This window comes from Neopelma chrysocephalum, unplaced genomic scaffold (genome assembly GCF_003984885.1).
Source record: "Neopelma chrysocephalum unplaced genomic scaffold, ASM398488v2 Primary Assembly neopelma1_71, whole genome shotgun sequence".
Taxonomy (NCBI): Eukaryota; Metazoa; Chordata; class Aves; order Passeriformes; family Pipridae; genus Neopelma; species Neopelma chrysocephalum.
Window position 1 is genome coordinate 14,747,616 of NW_020897731.1, and position 19,523 is coordinate 14,767,138.

The 19,523-nt window shown below is 38.1% G+C and overlaps 1 protein-coding gene across 5 annotated transcripts in view; it reads right to left on the bottom strand.

Moving 5' to 3' along the window:
• Positions 1-19,523, bottom strand: part of SMIM14 (small integral membrane protein 14) — a 56,203-nt gene that overhangs the window by 3,911 nt on the left and 32,769 nt on the right. For all 5 annotated transcript variants that reach the window (XM_027686464.1, XM_027686467.1, XM_027686468.1 and 2 more), the window contains one exon: positions 7,124-7,172. In XM_027686464.1, the coding sequence (XP_027542265.1) occupies positions 7,124-7,172 (49 nt within the window). The remainder of the gene's footprint in view (positions 1-7,123; positions 7,173-19,523) is intronic.

Below are 19,523 nucleotides of genomic sequence, written 5' to 3' on the forward strand. Positions count from 1 at the left end.
AAAAAAACCCTGAAATACTTTTCGATTGAGTTTTCCGATTGGTCCCTCATTTTCACTTTGAGACAGTAATTCTTCATTAGCGTTACACTGTTCTTTTATCACATTTCTTATCCATTTGAAAAAAGAATCTGTTTTCATAAGATTTCACTGGTGTTTTCAGAATCATCATGAGTATTTCTTAGTTTATATTAACTCTTGGTGACCTGGAGATGACAAATGCACACTTTGTGTTTAAGAAACTTGATGCAAAATATATTTATGTGGGAAATAAATCTGTATGTATGTTGGTCTTTGTTTTTTGCCTCAAACAAATAAAAGAATATGACTAAAGAGAGCTTAGACTCCATTGTTAGGCCCCACACAGAGAACATTCTAATTCTACAAGAAGGGAGCAAACTAATGGTTATCAATTTGTTGACTGCTGTAAGTTATTTCTTGAGAGTTTGTTTGAACAAGTGTCAGTGTCAATATGTCAGATCTTCATGACTGATCATCCAGGTCATGTGGCATTTCTGTTAGCATCAAGAAAAACATATCTACCAGGAAAGGAAAAAGTGCTGTAGAGATACATTAAAAAGTGAAGCCCAGGAACACAGTGTAAAAATTTTACACCCAATTTTCATATGGAATGTCTGAGTCATCAACACATAGAAATAAACTTAGAAAGTTCCCTCAGGCTGGAAATGGGTGGTTAGTCTTTTTGGATCAACAAGCTCTTGCAAATACCTGCACATTTTAAAAAAACTTTTCTCCTCTGAAACATAATTTCAAATAATAAAACAGTAACTACTGTTGTCAGCTGAAGTGTAAACCAATGTACAGTTAATTACCTATAGTACTTACATGGATCTTTATCACAGTACGTGAAGTTCTAACAGCTTCATTAATGACCATCAATTAATACAGAGCAATAAATAGAGAGCTATAATGAATAATCTTCAGAAAGAGAAGAGCTGTTCTATTTTATTACCCAAGTTGAAAACTTTAACATCCAGAAAACACTAGTGTCTGTCAGATTTTTCAGTTGTCCCAACTCGTGTGGATCATCTCACTATGGAGTCGAGTCTGGATTCAGTATTGGTTGGAAGTTGTTCTTATTTAACATTTGCTAGATGACTTACACCCAGTGAGCTGCTGGAGTAATTTCCTTGAAGGCTGATGCTGATACAACAGAACCACTCTCATCACTGTCCTCCTGGGTAGCATTTCCAACAGAGGCTCTGCTATGGAAATGGTTTGTTCCTAACACAGCAGAGGGGCACTGTGGGGAAGCTCACAGCTATGCCATTCACCACACTGCTGTCCTGGGAATAAGGTTTCATGAGCTGGGGCTGTTGGACTGATGTCCTTTACTGACATCACATGCACTTAAAAATGCCAAAGAAGAAAAAAACCCATGTATTATAGAAGCTCATGCTTCTCACAACACAAACACTACCATTACATGTATGAGCAAATGAAACTGTTCTTGCCTTTTCAGTGTCCAAAATATAGACATTTCAAAACCTGAGAAGTTGCTAAAGTAGAGGAGTTTTATGATTAGAAGTATATTCAATTACAAGTGACAATTCTTTTGATGATCTGAGTGAGTAAAGGACATTATAAATGAGGAGAAGGCATAGTGCACAGAAAATAAATAAGAATGCTACAGCCTTTAATTCATTAAACTCTTATACATAATTGATTCAGAAAGCATATGGAATTGTGACTGTAAAAGTTTAGACCTGCAGTCTTGTTGAGCAGAATATTATTGTTATCAGTATCATATATCAATATTTTAAATCTTGAATGACCTTTATATATGAAATCCAGGAAACTAGCATATACTTTGGTATGAAAAGAACAACTGCTTTAATTTGAGGCTTCCAGACAACATTAATAGCCACCCTGAGACTACCTTCAGCAACAAGTAAGAAAGCCTTAGGTACTTGCTTTGGCATACATGTACATAGCCCAGGAGAAATTTCACAGATTTCATAGAATATTCTGAGTTGGAAAAGACCCATGAGGATCATCAAACCTTACCCTACAGGGATTGAACCCACAACCTTGATGATATTAACCAGTCTGAGCTAATCTCAGTGTTTGGTAGAACACTGAAAATTAAGCTCATCTGTTAGTCAGGATTCCCCATACAATGCAGAGAAACAGGGACTAGTCACACTGCCTTCTGGAATTTTTGCTGAACCTTAGTGCACTTAGAGTCTGTGGTTAAACAAAAGTTGGGGTAAGCAAATGATGCTGAGTCAGCTCATGCTACAGGTCAGGGAAGGGAGCAGAAGGAACCACAGAGGGAAACCACAGGCATTCATGCAAGACACAGTTTCTTCCAGCCTGCATTGCAATATGGTTTAGATGGAACCAAATGCGCTGAAACATTCTGAACTAAGTTAAGCAAGACAACAGCTGATCTAACACACCTTGGCCCTGTACTACCTACTCAAGGCACGCCAGATACTGAAACAGCCACAAGACTGTTTACACTATTCAAGAACCGTTAAACCCACATCTCTCACAAATGACCATGTGCTTTAATAAGGATGTGAGGTATTTCAGAATCTGTTCCTTTAATGTCTTAAGGAAATGAGGATAAGCAAAGTTTCATATAGCTGGGGTGAAACACACTTTTCAAAGCTTTGCATTACAAATCAAGAGAACAGACAAGAAGCTGTTTCAGATACTGGAAGCAGTTAGAAGACAACAATCTTTTACTACAAAGACCTCCATCCCTGAGATCACAAAATAATCAGATAAGGCCAGCTTATGGATAAAGAACAGCTGAGTGAAGCTGAAACCAAGCAGGATGGAATTCATGCTGATGGGCAGAAGAAAAAAAATATTTTTTTTAATAGTTCACAGCCACAGTGCCTTTAATGGATACTTTTTGCAGATAATTTAGAAGTGGTTTTTTGATTCCTTGAAGAATAAAGAGCACTGGTGGATAGTATTTTCTGGTATTTCCAGATAGACAGAAGATTGTCCTGTTCTGAGATGAATGTTCCTGCCACCACCCATTTTGATGGATGGATCTGGTTATTAACCTCCAATCCCCAGGAGACACCCACTAGTACAGAATGTATCAGTACATATTCTCATGTCACCGAGTGACATGAAACACAGTCTCTAACCTACCTTTCCATATAACATTGATTCCAGCCCAAGATCTTTATTTTTAGAGTATCTGGTCCCCTGGGCTCAGCATACATATATATCCACACGCTTCTGAACGAGTCTGTGCCCCTGTGGTAATCTGGATTTTTTTTTTTTACACCATGTTTGAATTACTTCTGTGCAGGAGAAAGCTTTATTAGGAGCTGTTCTGAGATTATGGGATTAACTCCCATGGGAGTTAATGACTATGGTGAATCCTATTTGTTGCTCCATGTATGACATACAGTTCTTGGACTTGCTTTTTCCTGTAGAAACAGAGACTAGGCCACATAAATGAGTATTCTCTCAGAGAAAAATGGGAAGGTTGCATTCTAAAGAAAAAGAGACTGTATTTCTATTACTGTAAAAGTATATTCCACGTGGTGCTTTTTGTCTGCCCTCTCATGGTAGAAATATCTCCTTTTGGATCTTTTTACTGTTTGACATCTGCATGTGGAAAGGCAAAAGCATGCTCTCTGACTTGTGTCTTCCTTTTTTCATGGTGTTTTAAGCATTGTCTGTTCTGTGAAAGAAAGGCAGGAAACTGTATGAAGACAGGTATCTTACAAATGAATCATCAGGGAAGACAAAGAGCCTGCGGGACCTTCAGCAGATAATGCCAGCAAGCTGACCCTCTCAAAGGCAGGAGTAAGTAACTTAAAAAAAGCCAAAAAGGACTTGAGCAGAGAAAGGGAGAAGGGAATTACCAGAAAAGGGAGGGAAGAGTTGGCAGATGTTTCATGCTATTAGGTTAGCGTCTGTGACTCCCCTAGATGAGTACAACTCAAGATGAATCACAGATATGTATGCATTTTAAATTACATAGAAATTTGGAAGTAGAGTAGACAACATTCAAGACAGTCATCTCTGACCACATTACAAGCTAGCAGAGCACTGGCAATAGTGTTGAAAATATGAATGTGGCAAATCAAGGTCACAACATCTGGGAATTGCTAGAACACAGAAAAACCTCACGCAGTAGCCCCTCATTTCCTTTGACACAGAAGGCTGACTGTGAAGGGCCATGAGCCATCAGAGCAGATCAGTACCAGCTGGGATCCTCCCTGGGCTGGATGAACTGCTGATGTTGCAACTGCCACACACGTCAGAGAACTTCCATGCTCCACTTGCATTAGACAGAATTCAGAAAAGAACTCTTATTCTTCACTTCAAGGGAAACTGTAAGATCTTCTGATTTGCTGAGCATAAGCATTCCCCAGAGAATATTAAATGCCTATTCAAAACTTACAGCCTTTTTTTTCTGCAAGGCAGCCACTGAAATTAAGGGAACCAGACTGATACACACTATAACATCACAGCAGATATTCTGACGGAGAATCAGCAGAGGAACAGTCATCAAGCAGCGTGCCCAAATGCTTATTGAAGTGGTGCTCACATCTTTCTGTATGCTTCCAAAAGCACTGGTCCTGACCCTGGCAGGAAACTCTCTGCAGAGTAGTCACGATGACATAATGGTGCCAACAACAATAAATAAGAATTTATAGACAACATAAAAATGTGAATGAGGAAGCCCTAGTACTACTGCTCTGATATGGCTCCAAAAATCTAAAAAAAGAACAGAAATCAAAGGGTTGAAAAAATAAAGCATACTCAAGAAGAATCAACTGAGGTGTTTCTGAGAACTTCCAGCTCGTAGCAACATCATAACACATGACACTGCTGTGACATTGGCTGAACCCCAGCCCTGACGTCTCCCAAAACAAAACCACATACATTTGATCAGTTATTCCACAATCTTGCAATTTAAGAATCTGTATGACAACATTCCCAGCTGTGCTTCCAAAAGGAAGACCAAATCCTGGAAATGAGCAAATGGGTGGGAGTGAAACAAGCTTCTTCATATCGAGGTTCTGAAATGAGGAATCAAAGTCAGCAAGTAACAGGAAATGGAGCTGTGGGACTTAAGGAAGAAAAGACCCGCCCCAAACATAAGCTCATCACTGTACAGCTCATCAGAACAGGATGAAGCAACAGACAGAAGACTGGCCCAGAATTGTTTTAATCTGTCTCTGAAAACATCTCTAGAAGCTTCTCCAGGCTTAATCTGTTTATTTTTGCCTTTGACTCCTGGGGGTCTTACAGACTGGTGCAAGCACAGAATCATAGAAGCGTCACAAAATAATCTGACACACAGGCAGGCAGTGCCATTGCATCAGCAGGAAAATACCTTTGCTGGACCTAAATTTTAGGCAATATAATAGCATAGGAGAGGATTTACTCTATAATTTTTGCTTTGGTTTTTGAAACAAACCACTGGTTTGGAACAATTGCTGCCAAATTGTTTGCATCTGCACAGTCATTGCAAGGATCTCTCTCAGGATGGAAAGCTATTTGTCGCAAACCATTCAAATTTCCACTGTACTACAGCTTGGTAACATGAAAGCTGTCCCACAAGCTTTGTGCCCACGCATATCAGAACTTACTAATTTATACAGTCTTTCATCTAAAAGCTTCATAAATATAGATGATGCAAGACTCCCAAGGCTCGAGTGAGAATGACCTACCATTGCTTTGTTTTGACTGTGGACTAAAGCTCAGAAAGCTGCACAGCCTGTCTGTGTCTACTTCCAATAGAGAAAATATTCTGTCTCTCGTCATCTGCCACTTTCCCTCTCCTACATGTCTGTGATTAAAAAAAAAAGACATAGAAGTCTAAGGTGTGGGAGACTAAAAAGTCTGGCCTTGGACAGGTGCATCTGGGAGAGAAGGGGCGCGGGAAGTCACAGACTGCATAACTTGGAAAGCCCATAAAGAAAGAGTAAACCAGCAGTACTCTACAGGACCTGTGCCCCACTGTCTTTTTTCCAGGTTTTACATAGTCTTCTCCCTTCAGCCCAGCACAGCAATGAGTCTGCAGCTGTTTCACACTGGGAGAGCACAGAGCAAGTCCGAGTTGGATGCCCATCTCTAAACAGGTTTCACAGGGGAGTGAAGAGGGAGGAACGAAGAGTGAACAAAGGCATGCTCTCTTCCCAAGATCCTGGAAACTTTGCCTGCACTGCTCCTGGACCTGCAGAAGAGAATGGCACCAGCAGCTCTTGCTTCCAGGAACACTGGTCAGGTGCTCACTGCTCCCTCAGCATTACAGTAGTCCTGATGCAAGCTAATTCAGTGAGTTCATATGCTCAACTGATAAAACAATATAGGAAAAACAGATCCACTTCATTTTTATTTATAAACATTTGGCAGTGTTCTCTCTAGATCATGAAAAGTGTAAACACAGTGCCTCAGGGTAAGCTTTCATTACTGCATAACCTCTGACCAGCTATGCTCCACTGCAGATGCTAGTAACATTTGACTGTCCCACTGTTTGGGAGAGGTTTTTTGATGTATTTCGCAGTAAATTCCAAGGAAGTGTATACATCAGTCCTTTGCTTCATTAACTACACAGGCACCAAGTCAATAGAAATGCAGTCACAGTGCATGTCACCTTGAGTCAGAGCTGGGGGGGAACTCCTCTCCTTCACAGAGGAGTAGAGGGTTCATAGTACTGCCAGTAAGTCACCCAACCCCAGCTGTGAACGTGTATGTGGGGGAATCTGTGCTCCATATGTAGTCTTCACTGGTTAGGCTGCTATGCCTGGAAGGAGGTCAAATAAAACCCCCTCCAAATTTTCCCCTATCATTCCCCAGATCATCCTATTTGGAGGCTAATGGAAGATTCACTAATGCTTGGGACCTGATTAATGGTCGTACTGGTATATCAACACCTCCAGGCTTCTAACCAATGCTGTTTCCACACAGTGCTTCCAATGTACAAATGTCCACCCACATCACAGATTCTCACAAATTACCTCCCCAAAATGCGAATTTTATTACTGTAGTATTTGTTCTAATGTAATATGTTCCTATAACATTAAATCAACTGTTGCATTTTAAAGACCTGTCAGACTATATTTTAATTACTGCTGTTCATTTTACCTCCATGCACCTGATCTGAACAGTTACTCACATTCCTGAAGGCATTCTGTGTCTGTGCAGTATGACTGGGATTGTCTCAGCTGAAACAGAGAAAAAGAAAGGCATGATACTTAGCAATGAGTCTTGGTCAGCTTTTACCAAAATCATGATTTAATATAATGTCAGAGCACAAGTTCAAGATAAGGAAGATTTTAACTGATCCTTTATTGGATCACATGTGGCTTATGGAATGGGAAGAATCCCAGATATGGAGATAAGTTTCTGAACACTTTTTACATAATACCTTTAAATCAGCTGACTACAGTGTTATTGCTTCCACACAGGTTTCAGCCACTGAATAACTATCAAAATTCAAGTAAAAAAAATCTATAGTATATAGACATTATTATATACAGACATACTCTCCACAATATTTTGGGATTTATAATGGACAGGTGTTACTACTATTATCTAGATCAAGTAACATTAAAATGCTCTGTGATTACATCACAATAAATAATCAGACTATGATAATAGCTATAAGTTGAATTAAAATTTCATATTTAAACTTAGTACTTACTATTTTTCCTCTCTAAGAGATTTTTTAAGTAGGTTTTAATATATATTTTACTGGTTTTTCTCTTTACTGATGAGTAAAATTTAAAACACTTTTAGCGACTGTAATGACTATTTACATTTACAGACTAGGTAAGCTTGGCAACTGCAAACCTGCAAATCAGTACAGCTATTTTAGAGATGGCAGAGCCAGAAAAGAAAGACAAATATCACATTCTTTATTGGGTTCAGAGATGTTAAATGGATGGGATTTAATCTGCAGTACTATGGAAATAGAGTCTATTCTCTGTTTAAGTAAACTATGTGGATTATTAATAAAAGCTCTAAATACAGAATTGTAACATTGTAACAGAGTTATTACAATGCCTTGGTTGGAACTGACATTTGATAGGTTTTATGACATAGTAGTGTCACAAATACCAACACTTTTTGTCATAACAGCCTAATATGTTTATTATCAATGTAAATACACAAATGTTGAAGAGCAGAAAAGATGATGCTCTTTATGTAAGAAATACATGAATAATTTCCATAAAACCAATTTCCCCTTGTGTTGCATAACTGATTTGCTGTATGTAGTCATGTTATGCAAAGCACATCAAGGAAACAGACAAGGAACAAAAGAAGACATTTGGAAAAGTCTAAGCTCCTTCTCTTATCATAAAGATTTTAAATGATTGCCACATTTGAGAAAGAAAAAAAAAGTAACTGAAGATTGATCACATTCATTCTTTCATTAATATATTAAGATCTACTAGCAAATTTACTGAGACTACAAAGAAGTCCCTTAGGCAGGAACTGAAAGACTGGATTTAACCTTTCAGCTATTTCTATAGTTAAAAACAACAGCAGGGGAAATTCAAACTAAATACTTGCCCTATTAAAGAAAAAAAATCTATCAAACTATGCATATTTCCTGCCCTTCTTGTGTAAAAGTAAAAGCTCGTTTTATTTTAAAACTTTGGAAGTAATTTTCAAAGGGGAGGTTTTACATTAGCAGTAGTACCAATTTGGAATATTTTACACAGAAAGATTTGTGAACTGGGGAAACTGGATATTGCTATACCCATGTTTTAAGGAGATCAACATAATTATCTTCTGTTTGTATAAGGGTTTAATTCAGGGGGCAGAGAGGGCTTAATTTATAATCCCTACTTAGAACACAGTTTACAGGTATTCAACATGGAATGATGACCAGAATTAAAAAGTGCAATAGGTATACGATAGAAACATTGTACAAGCATAAAGTATCTCATTATCCCTCTGTCCCCAGGATGGCATAGATATGCAACACTGCCTTGGGTTGTTCTAGCCCCAAAAGCAGTTATCTCACATTCTAAGTGTTACACTCCATCCAAATACAACTTTTTTAAAGTTGTAGAATGGCTCTGTAAGCCAGGGAGCCATGTAACAAATCTGTTTTTAACAACTCAGTGAGAGGCTGCGTATTGTCCTCTTGGGATGAAACATGGCAGATGCTGGAAAATGAGCAGCAGCAAAAACAGGTTTTTCTCAATTCACTCGGGTCAACGAGTTCCTAACTCTGTAACCCAATACAAATCTGATCTCTTGGGGTCACTCATTTAGTCAAAAGATAAGAAACGATTCTGGCACGTGTATGAAATGCTTACATAAGTTGAATGGCTGGGAAAGGTAATGCCTTTTGCTGAGAGAAGAATGTTCCTTCTACCAATTAGCTCTCTCTTCATAACTACACCCTTAAGGAACATAGCAACTGTTGGGAAAAAATTGTATGTGCAACATTTCAGACATTTCAATAGTCAGGTAATTGAAAAAAGAGCAACTATCAGAGACTGGAAAAAAAATAGTCCTTTGTATTCAGATTTTTCTATTCTGATGTGGAAGGGGAGTTTGGATGAAAGTTTGTGCAATAATGGTAAAAAGCTGAACCAGACTTTACCTGTTCTCAACAAAACCCTCAAAAAGACTATGCAAATACACTTAATGTTTTTCAGACTGGAAACACTATAGAGCTGATGAAAAAATTTTGAATAGAGAAGTAATTTTTTGAACATGTTAACTCTTACATAAAGAGAATATTATCAACGATGATTTTGATTTTATTCATATTTCAGAGATCCTTGTGCCATCAAAAGTGTGAATTCAGTGGAAAATTAACAGTTGACTGCTTGATCTGACGTCTGCTAAAGTCAGCAGCAGCCTTTTCATATTTTTCTGTACATTCTAAAACAGACCCTTAAGAAGAACACACAAATTAGGTGACTGAAACATCAGGGCATATTCAACAAAAGAAGAATAGAGTGCAATATGTCACAAAACTAAATATTTATACTATTTTCTTCCATGTAAAAGAAGAGGACTGTATCTGAATTTTAACATTCTCTGTGCAGTTTGTCATTCAAATATACTAAAAGGCTTAGTACATGTGAGCCAAACAATAAACTAACTTATCTTTTATTGTCCAAAATGAAGTAAACATGAATTGTAAATAGCATGAAAGCTAAAAGAAAGCTAACAAGAATGAAAAATTTTCAATTTATTACAGTAAAAACTTGCACACAGTACAAGTAAAAATACTAATTATAAACATACGTTATTTAAAATACAACTGTGAATTTTCTTTCCTCCAAGTACATTTAAAATCTTGAATAACCTAAGTTGAAGTAATTTAAATTAATAATCCCCAAACAACCAGAACTCTTGGTCAAAATGAGTATTTTGTTTCCATGAAGCCTTTCATAATTTTCTGAAAGAGGCAGCAAATCAGTGTCCACTTACTGACATATCATGAATATAAACCCAACACAATACCAAGGAAAAAAACCCCAACTTCTAGTGGTAAGAGAGAAAAGGGCTCTTCCTCACTATCTCTCCATGACACTCAAATTTTGCATTGCAAAAATAGACAGTACTTTTCAAATGGCTCCTAGTTCCAATTTGAAATAGCTCTTCCTTTCTTTTCCTTTTCCAAAATACACAGCTTTTAGCCCCAGTTCACACTAACACAACAATGTTTAGATCCTGCTCTTTTGAGACATCAAGCACAGTTTTAACATGCCATCTTGTGGATCAACAGCATCTACCCATCAAACACCTGAAATGTGTCCTGCTGCAACACTTAACAGATACCATGTTATTACAGGAATCTGTACAGTTTTTACAATCCCCAGCTGTGAACAAAATGTGAATGGTTGCAGTAAAGGGATACTGCTATTGGCTTCTGGAAACTTCTTTGTGATGTCACCATATTGAGTGAAGTTTCTGGTTTGGTTGTTTTGGGTTTTTTTTCACATGCAAACCTACTATGGGCACACAAACATGTCTGTGTGGTGAAAACAGGGTGTGAACTTTTACTGTATGTTAGCTGCCCCACGAAACCACTGAAGTCCAAGTGAAATAGTAAGCCCACTGAAAACAGCCTCATCTAGCTAAATAGAGAACTTGTTTTTCCAGCGCAGTGACCTCAGCCACTGGGACCATTTCAGTCTTCCCATGAAAGAAGCAAAGCTACTTTGCATTTACCATTCATCACAGATAGCTACTGTGGAGAAGGAAATTCAGATTTCTGTCTACCTTCACAGTTAACTCTGCTTCCTCTTCAGAGGAGTTTGCTGAAACTCTTCAGATGAGTTTTTAAAGTTTGCAACCCCAGAGTTCAACAGTCCTACAATCTCTGAGACTGGTCCTGGAGTCTCTGCTCAGGCAATTTTTTTTTTAAATTAACATCAATAGCATACTGCCTGAAGAAAGATTCAGAGCTCTTATCCAGTGTGAACACTTTTTCTTTATAAGAGTTAAGTGTATTATTTAAGAGTTAAAAAAAAAAAAGACAGAGCATAAAAAATATCAGGAATATGTCAATGATCATCAGTTTGTCACTTTTCAGAAGAAATAGTGGCATAATCCCTGTCCAAAAGCACTTTCCAACTCCAGAAATGGTCCACTAAAGAGGTAACAAAACGAGAAGAACAAGACTAGTGGCAGGAACAAAGTGCAATAATCAATAGAGTCTAGTGTGAATGGCAGATGAAAGTAAATTATTTATGTAGGGATAATTAAAATAATTACCTTTTATAATAACTTTTGAGGCAGCTCAAAGCAGAAATAAGTCCGCAGAAAAGACATGAATGAAAAATTAGTAAGTTCATGAGACGCATCAGGAAAAGACCTCCATACAATAAATTGTGATAGAAGAAAGCCCAGAGAGATATGTGAAAGAAACAGATAAAATAGGTACAAAGATAAGAGAGCAAAAATGAAAAGGACAGATAAGTAGAAAAGCAAGGATAAATAACTAATGCAATAGGGTCTTTTATTCCATGAATAAAAGTGAATTTAAAATGGAATCATAAAGACTGTTGATAGAAAATTTTATATGATAACAAGGGCAAAATATCATCCCTTGTGAAAATACTTTTTTGCCATTTAAACCAGTTGTAAGCTCTGTTTTTGCTCTCCAATGATGCCAGAAGATGACAACACTGTGGCATACTCCTGATTGTGTTCTCATGCTTCTGGGTAATGAAATCATTGTTTAAGCTTTGCTGGCAGCCACTTCTGCTCTGTCCAAAGTATATAAATGATTTAGTAAACAACATGATAAATAAATTGCTACAGTAGGCTATGACAGTCCTGAATACAAGCCAGGGTGCAAACTGAAATGTGCATTATCTGTAGAGTTCAGATTTAAAGATGCAAAAAATGACACCTACACACATTATTCTGCTACAAGCTGGCAAAGAGAAATAAGAGAAAAATAAGAGGAAAAGAATGGCACACTGATGGAATTTAATTGTCTCTTAAACTACATTAGCTTCTCTTAGTGGAACAAACAAGGAAAAAGTGAACACTGCCTTCCCCACTCCTTCATTTTCTATGTGTATATGCAGAATTAAAATAAAATGATGTTCATACAAGGACAGAATAACAGCCTGCAATAAAAGTACAGAGTCTGGTCCTATGAGGTGGTAAGTAATTTTCTCTCCCATCGCAAATGAGTGAGAAGGATGGCTGCTACATTTCAGAATAATATTCCTAGTTTACAAACCAACTCTTAAGACCCAGAATCATCAGCCAGTTATGACAGGAGAACATTAGCTTTCATAGTGAAAAATACGGCTTTTTATGGAGGATAATGCATCAAATAAACATGTCACACAGACTACTGCAAACTGGAGCCCTAATTTTGACAAGAACACATTCTCCCTTCATTTTCTTTGTCCAGGGATTGCTGTTTCACCTTGGTGTCATATAGATCCTCATTTTCCAAATTTTCCTCACCTTTCTATAATTGCATGATTGTTATTAGTACTTAATTTCAAAATTTTGCTGGCCTTGGGGACCTGTGATATCATTGACATCCTCCTTTTAGTGAACACAAAGCAGAATGAATTAGCAGAACAGGGAGAATAGGGGAAAAGGAGATAAAACAGTGTGATGATCAGGATCATTACAAGGAGCTTCACAGCATCTCTGACTACATGAAGTACTAGACAACAAAGAGATGAGAGAATATGACACAGTATTATCACAGAGGCATCTGAAAACATGCACAAACAACATACATATCTCCCAACAGGACACCAGCAAATTTATATCTAAAATGCAAAACCAGAATACATGTAGGCTTTTTGACCAAACAGTTGAGTATCTTCTGCAAAAGTATGCATATTAGCAAAAGAAAAAGGTACTTCCACATAGACAGCCTTGAGGAAAAGGCTTTGAACTAGCAGTTCCAACAGATAAGTACAGTATGCTCTAAGTGTTGATTACATCCACATGTGGCCTGAGAGAAAAAACATAATTTTTGCCTTTTTCCTCAAAGGGGATGGCCATAATACTTGTCTGATCATCAGAGTTCAGCCATTCATAGTACAGGTTACAGCAATTAATTACTTCTGAAATATCAAGCTGACAGAATTTTCAATGCATGATTTTCTACACTGCCTGCAATGCACTATGCATGCTTTGAGATGGTCATGGGATGTGACTCAGATTTTAAAAAAAAAATATGTATTTGTTAAGAAGCAGAAGTTTTCAGCATACTACAAAGCTCCGGGATGGGAAATGTAAAGAATGACACCTTCAGCTTTCAGTTAAGTCCTGATACCTAAGCCCTTACAGGAAAATATGCTCTTCATGAGACATAGACTTGAGTGGACAACATTGTTCATGGCTTTTTTTTTGGTTTTGTATTTTTTGTTTGTTTGTGGTTTTTTAACGTCCACTTACCTGCCTAGAGAATAGTCTCCATTCACACTGTTTGATCTAGAACTAGTTTCTAGGTTATTACATGCATTAGTAGTACATGAATTCTGTAATACAGTTTTGGGATCTTACCCTGTGCAACACCAGTACCTTTAGCACCCAGTGAAAGGCAGGAAAATGGAAGTCAGTGGAGCAAGAGCACTAAAGAACAGTCTCACCCTCTGCCCCTTTAATGCTATGTTTTACTCTTTTGGTCCAGTGCCTTAGGAGGTGCATCAAATCTTTTACCCCACATCTCAAAGAATGATACTTCTTGTCCTAATGAACAATCTAAGGTTCAGGTGTTGGGAAAGGTCCTTTTTGAGCCAGCTTCAACACCAAGGACAAAAGGGGCAAGTGAGAGCAAAATATGGTTTCCTGCACTTGGGATGGTTTGCTAAGAAGGACTGTAGAGTAGAATCAGTAGCACCTGCCATAAAAAAACAAAAGTGCAAATGCCACATGTGTAAGAAGTCTCCAGGGTAACCCTCATATTTAAAGGTCACTTTAAATTACAAATGTATTTGGTATAGTTCTGCTATGCTTTCAGTAGATGGCCACATCAGAAAAGTAACTCAGTTTTGCTGGTTGCCTCAGGGACTATTTAAGCTGGGCTTAGCTGTGCTAACATCTTAAGAGCTTTTCAACCATTTGCAGCACACAACGCTATTATAGTCATTTGTGTTTATTCTGTGCTGTTTACATGAAGTCTCCCTCAGCTGAGACTTGTGGCTAAGCTGGATACTATTTCAGACTATGCCAGTTCATAATAAGACTCTAAAATGACCTGGCCAAGAGAATTATGTGGAAACTTGGTTCACAAAAGAGTGTTTGAACCAATTGTGTTGAAATAGTTCAAGAATTTGCAATTTCTGCTGTAAAAATCTAGCGACACATCCCTTTGCATCCCTTAAGATTTTTTTGAGACATTCAAGCCTTCTGATATCATAACTGGACATGGACCATTACCTTGCAACTAGCTACAGAAGAACAAAACACAAGGTTGTAATTCCTACAGTGGTTTGTAAGTAGAACTGCTGGCAGTTCATCAGAATAGGTCCTTTTGTATTATAGAATTAGAAATGTTATGGGTTAAAGAATATATTGCTTATTTTCATAAAAACTAGTATGAGAGAATTCTGTAGTCACCATTTCTGTAAAGCAAATAATACCGTGCGAGAAGGGGAAAGTCATGTGTGTTACTGGCTTGCTTTGACATTTCTGGCCACTCTAGGCAGTCATATGCAGGTTTCAGGCTTCGATTATCCCCACCACCACACAAACCGTGTTTTCAGTTTAGTTTTCAGACTTAACTGACCCTTGGGCTATGATCAGTCACGGATCAGTCATGCTTACTCAGAGAGCATCCATGTCCAGAGGAGTAACATACTGGAATCAGATTTCTATATTACAAAATAAGTGAAAAAAGGGAAAATAAAAAGGTTTAAATGTAACATCATTCTCATATAGAGATCTGCTATCTTCTGCCAAAATAAAGACAGGAACAATATCCTCTGGATACCACAGAATGTTCTTCACTGTGACTTGAAAACAACTGTCCCCTTGTCTGACAGATTCTTCCCAACAAAATTACTTGATGTCGTTTGTTGTTCTTCATTCCTGAACTTTGGTTCTTCTTGTCTTCTTGTCCAAATAAGTTTTGCAGATGGAGGAGACCGAACAGGAGATAAAATCATGCAAGCTAACAGACCTGTCTTTGTCTTTTGACAACTCTTGTGTATCTGCAGAGGATTTAAAGTCTTGTGGTATTTTTCTTCTATACTTACTTCCTCTTATGGAAGTTCCAATTATCTGCTATATCCACGGAGTAAACAGTGAACTCAACATACAATAGTCAAATTGTTACACAGCACCAGCAAATCGTAACAGATGGTGTCGTGGGTATTACATACTAGAAATGATATTTATGAAGTCACAGCCAAAAACTTTAGATTTCTAGTGTTACATAGGAATATTTAGAGATTATAACATCTGCTTAGTATTTACAGTGATCATACTACAGAAATTTACATGTGTGAAATGTTCATATTTTGACAGCAAGAAGAACCCTGAAAAATCCACTTGAGGAAAATGATAGAACATTCACCATAAAATAATTCAGCAAAAAATAATTCAATGCCACTTAAGCATGTATATATAAATTCTAAGAACTGTGTGTATGAACAATATCTCCCAGTTAACTTAATAAGCAGCAAAATATATTTTAAAAATATTATGAGCACTAGAGATATACAGGACAGATAAATAATCAAGTCACATAACTTAGCAAGAGTTGGACTTTTTAAAAACAAGCAGCTTTCTTTTGGTAATTTTCTGTAGTGTCACTAACAGCAGAGAGGAAGAAGTGTTTAAATGACAATAGCTTCTCTTTTTTCACTGTATAAGCATTAATTGTACTACAAGATGAACTGAAGTCTGCATTTCAAGTAGAGATTTAAACTATATTTAAACTATATTCAACCACCAGCTGTACTTTGAATGCCAAATACATTTTCTACAAGTTTCAAAGTAAATAGACCAATTAAATTAGAAGTTAAAAGTATCATGTTGGAAATTAAAACGAGAACTTCAGGTTCCAGAGGTAGACTTTTTGACCTCCTGCTGATCTTGGAATAGCAGAGTCATTCAAATCTCCCATACAGTTAACTCTAACAGAAATCCTGTGTATTTGAATACGTATTTTTAACTCTACACATAATAGCCATGACTGAATACATCATGCCTTATTTCTTCATTAGCAGAAGCCTTAATTCTTATCAGTGTTGTTCTAGATAGGTATAACCAAATTAGTCTGTAAAAATTAGCTTACTTTAACCCAAATGCAACTTAAAAAACCTACATCAATCATAGGGGTTTTGCACAGTGTCATTACTGGACTGAAGGATCCTAAAAGTATATTTTCACACTTGGGCATCTCCTATAAATACATTATTATTCTGTTACATTTGATCTCATCTCTGAACTTCTGGATTTACAATGCTCAGTCTGGAGATAATTGAAAACACCTTGTTATACAATTTGCTCCAAAATCATGACAAGTACTCCCAGCTATAACACAATTCAAATGTGTTCTGATGTGGTTTATACCAATATAGGTTAAAAAAAAAATCAATCACTAAGTAGGTATAGGAAACCATTCTGGGCACACAGCATGTTTGGATATCTTTTTCACCCCCACAGACTGAACAGCAAAAGATTGCCTAGCTTTCTTTATCACAACGATTTTGGAGAAAAGGTTTTGAGATCCAAAAAAAGAGGTAGTGGGCACCCAGTCTCCACTGAGACTTGTGGGGTTCAGCTACTTTGAGAACCAATGTCCAAGTGTTCTTTTTAACACAAATAGTAAAATTCCTATTATGTTGTGTAAGATTGAGGGACAAAACAACAGCTTAAAAATTCTTACTGAAGCATAAAAGTTACAGATGCAATAATAATGGTTTAGCAAATCTCCTGCTAAAATCATGTGACAGGTTACTTGAGGATAGTCTGGCTGCTGACTGAGTCTTCTGAGACTTTTCCATTCTAAATTCTGCTGAACTCCCCTAGCTAGTGATTTGGTCTTATAAATATTTAGGAGCACCTGCTTTGCTTTTTAGGATAGTTGAAATCTGGCATTTCCCTTTACTCCTCACAGTTTCAAGTGCTAACTGATCCTTTTGGAAGATGGGCACTGAGCAATAAACTCCATTTCTGCAACTACCCAAGAACATCATTAGACTGCTCTTGGTGATTGCCCATTCGCAACACAGGAACTAATGTGCCCCCAAATGACCCATGTGCACCCACCTTACACTGCATGGAGTAGCCCAGAAACAAAATCTTTGTGCAAATTCTGACTTTAGACAAAACTCATCTATGTTGCTCATACCTAGAATCCTCCAGCCACAACAAAGAGAACTGGCTGACCGGTGCCATTGCCTGTCAGTTTCTTCTAGCAAAAAAAAAAAAAAGATAAAAAATGCTGAATGGGGGTCAAAATTCTGAGGCGTACTGGTTTAGATTTGCATCTGACAAGCCTCAGGGGAAAGGGCAGTCAACATGGATCCTCCTTTCTTCCTCCAAACTCCCTGAACTTAGTCCCAGGGGTTCCTTTGTCACCATTTCAGCATGTGATCAGAACCTCAAGGTCCAGAATCAATACAATGATGGGATATGGCACAAACATCATGTTGAGGACAAAAAAAAAATCCTTCTTGGGAAAGAACATGTGTACAAGTATCCATATGGGGATAGCAGGGAGAGCTCAGAAGATTTTGAAATTATGCCTCTAACTGGGAAGCATGAGCTAGGATGGCTGGGCCTGAAGTAAAGGCTCTACAGAAAAGACAACTGTTCTCCACAGAAGCCTCAATTTTCTGGGCCATTGTGTCAGCAGCATTGACCTTTAAACAGTGTGTAAGTAGACTGAAGGATGCAATTACACCCATGTACTCAGCACTTCAAACCCATATCTGGAATACTCCATCCAGTCTTGAATTCTCCTACACAAAACACATTTACAGATTGAACTGAATTCAGTGGGGGCTCTCTAGGGGCTGGAGCACTTGCTCTGCAAGGAGACACTGACGGAGTTGGGCTTGTTCAGCCTAGGAAAGAGATGATTTTGGGTGATCTAACAGCAGTCCCCAGTACTTATAATGAGGTTAGTGAGAGGATAGACACAGGCTCTTCACAGCACAGTATGGCAGAGGGTATGATACATTCAACTAAAACAATGGATGGAAAAAATTCTCTATGACAAAGACTGGTAAATACTGGGGCGGGTTGCCCCAAGAGCCTGTGGAACTGCTACCCCTTAAAGGTGTTCAAGGCTTGGTTGGAATAAAAGCCCTGAATGACCTGGTCACTGTTAACCTTGCTTTGAGCAGGAGGTTGGCCTAGGTAATCTAATGAAGTCCCTTCCATTCTGAACAATTCTGGTAACACCAGCAAATGGGCTCACATCCCTTTCACTTCTTGCCTCTCCAAACCTGTTGACTGTTCAGCAATAAGGAAGTTCATCAACGTCTAATGACTTTTGAGATCACTGGCTGTACCACATTTGGGAATTATCAAAGGGAAACGATATAATTTCCTATAAAGCACATGGAATTGGCTCTGCAGATATGCTCAGTTTGTCTGGTGTAATTTTAGACTTTGGTGCAGCTTCACAGATCTGGGCTCTTTGGCAACTCCCGTTCTGATGCTTAGCCCAAGGGTCTCAGAGTCTGTGAGATGGCAAACGCTTGTCATTTCCTCTTGTCCTGTGTTGTATTGTTTGCCTTCTGCTGCAGCCACTGATGTAGCCCTCCCACTGAGAGAGCCTGGCCTGGAGTATTTTGGCTTCCAGTGTGGCCTGTGTGTTTTAGAGACAGCATTCACTCTGCATAGGTCCAGGGGTGCAATATGAGAACATGATGACACAAGCCCTGCAGTGCTACATTATGAACATGGGTGGTGAACTCTGCCTACTCTGAGCAGAGTAATTCTGGAAAATGTGGTCAGTCAAGCTCCCCAACAGTACACACAGGTACAGCATGTGCCTGGCTTTAGGCTCTTCCTCTGGCATTCCAGAGGAATGTGTAACAATGCACTCCGAGGCTAACAAGTGTGGACACTCAAGATCTAACATTCAGCATGAACCAGGA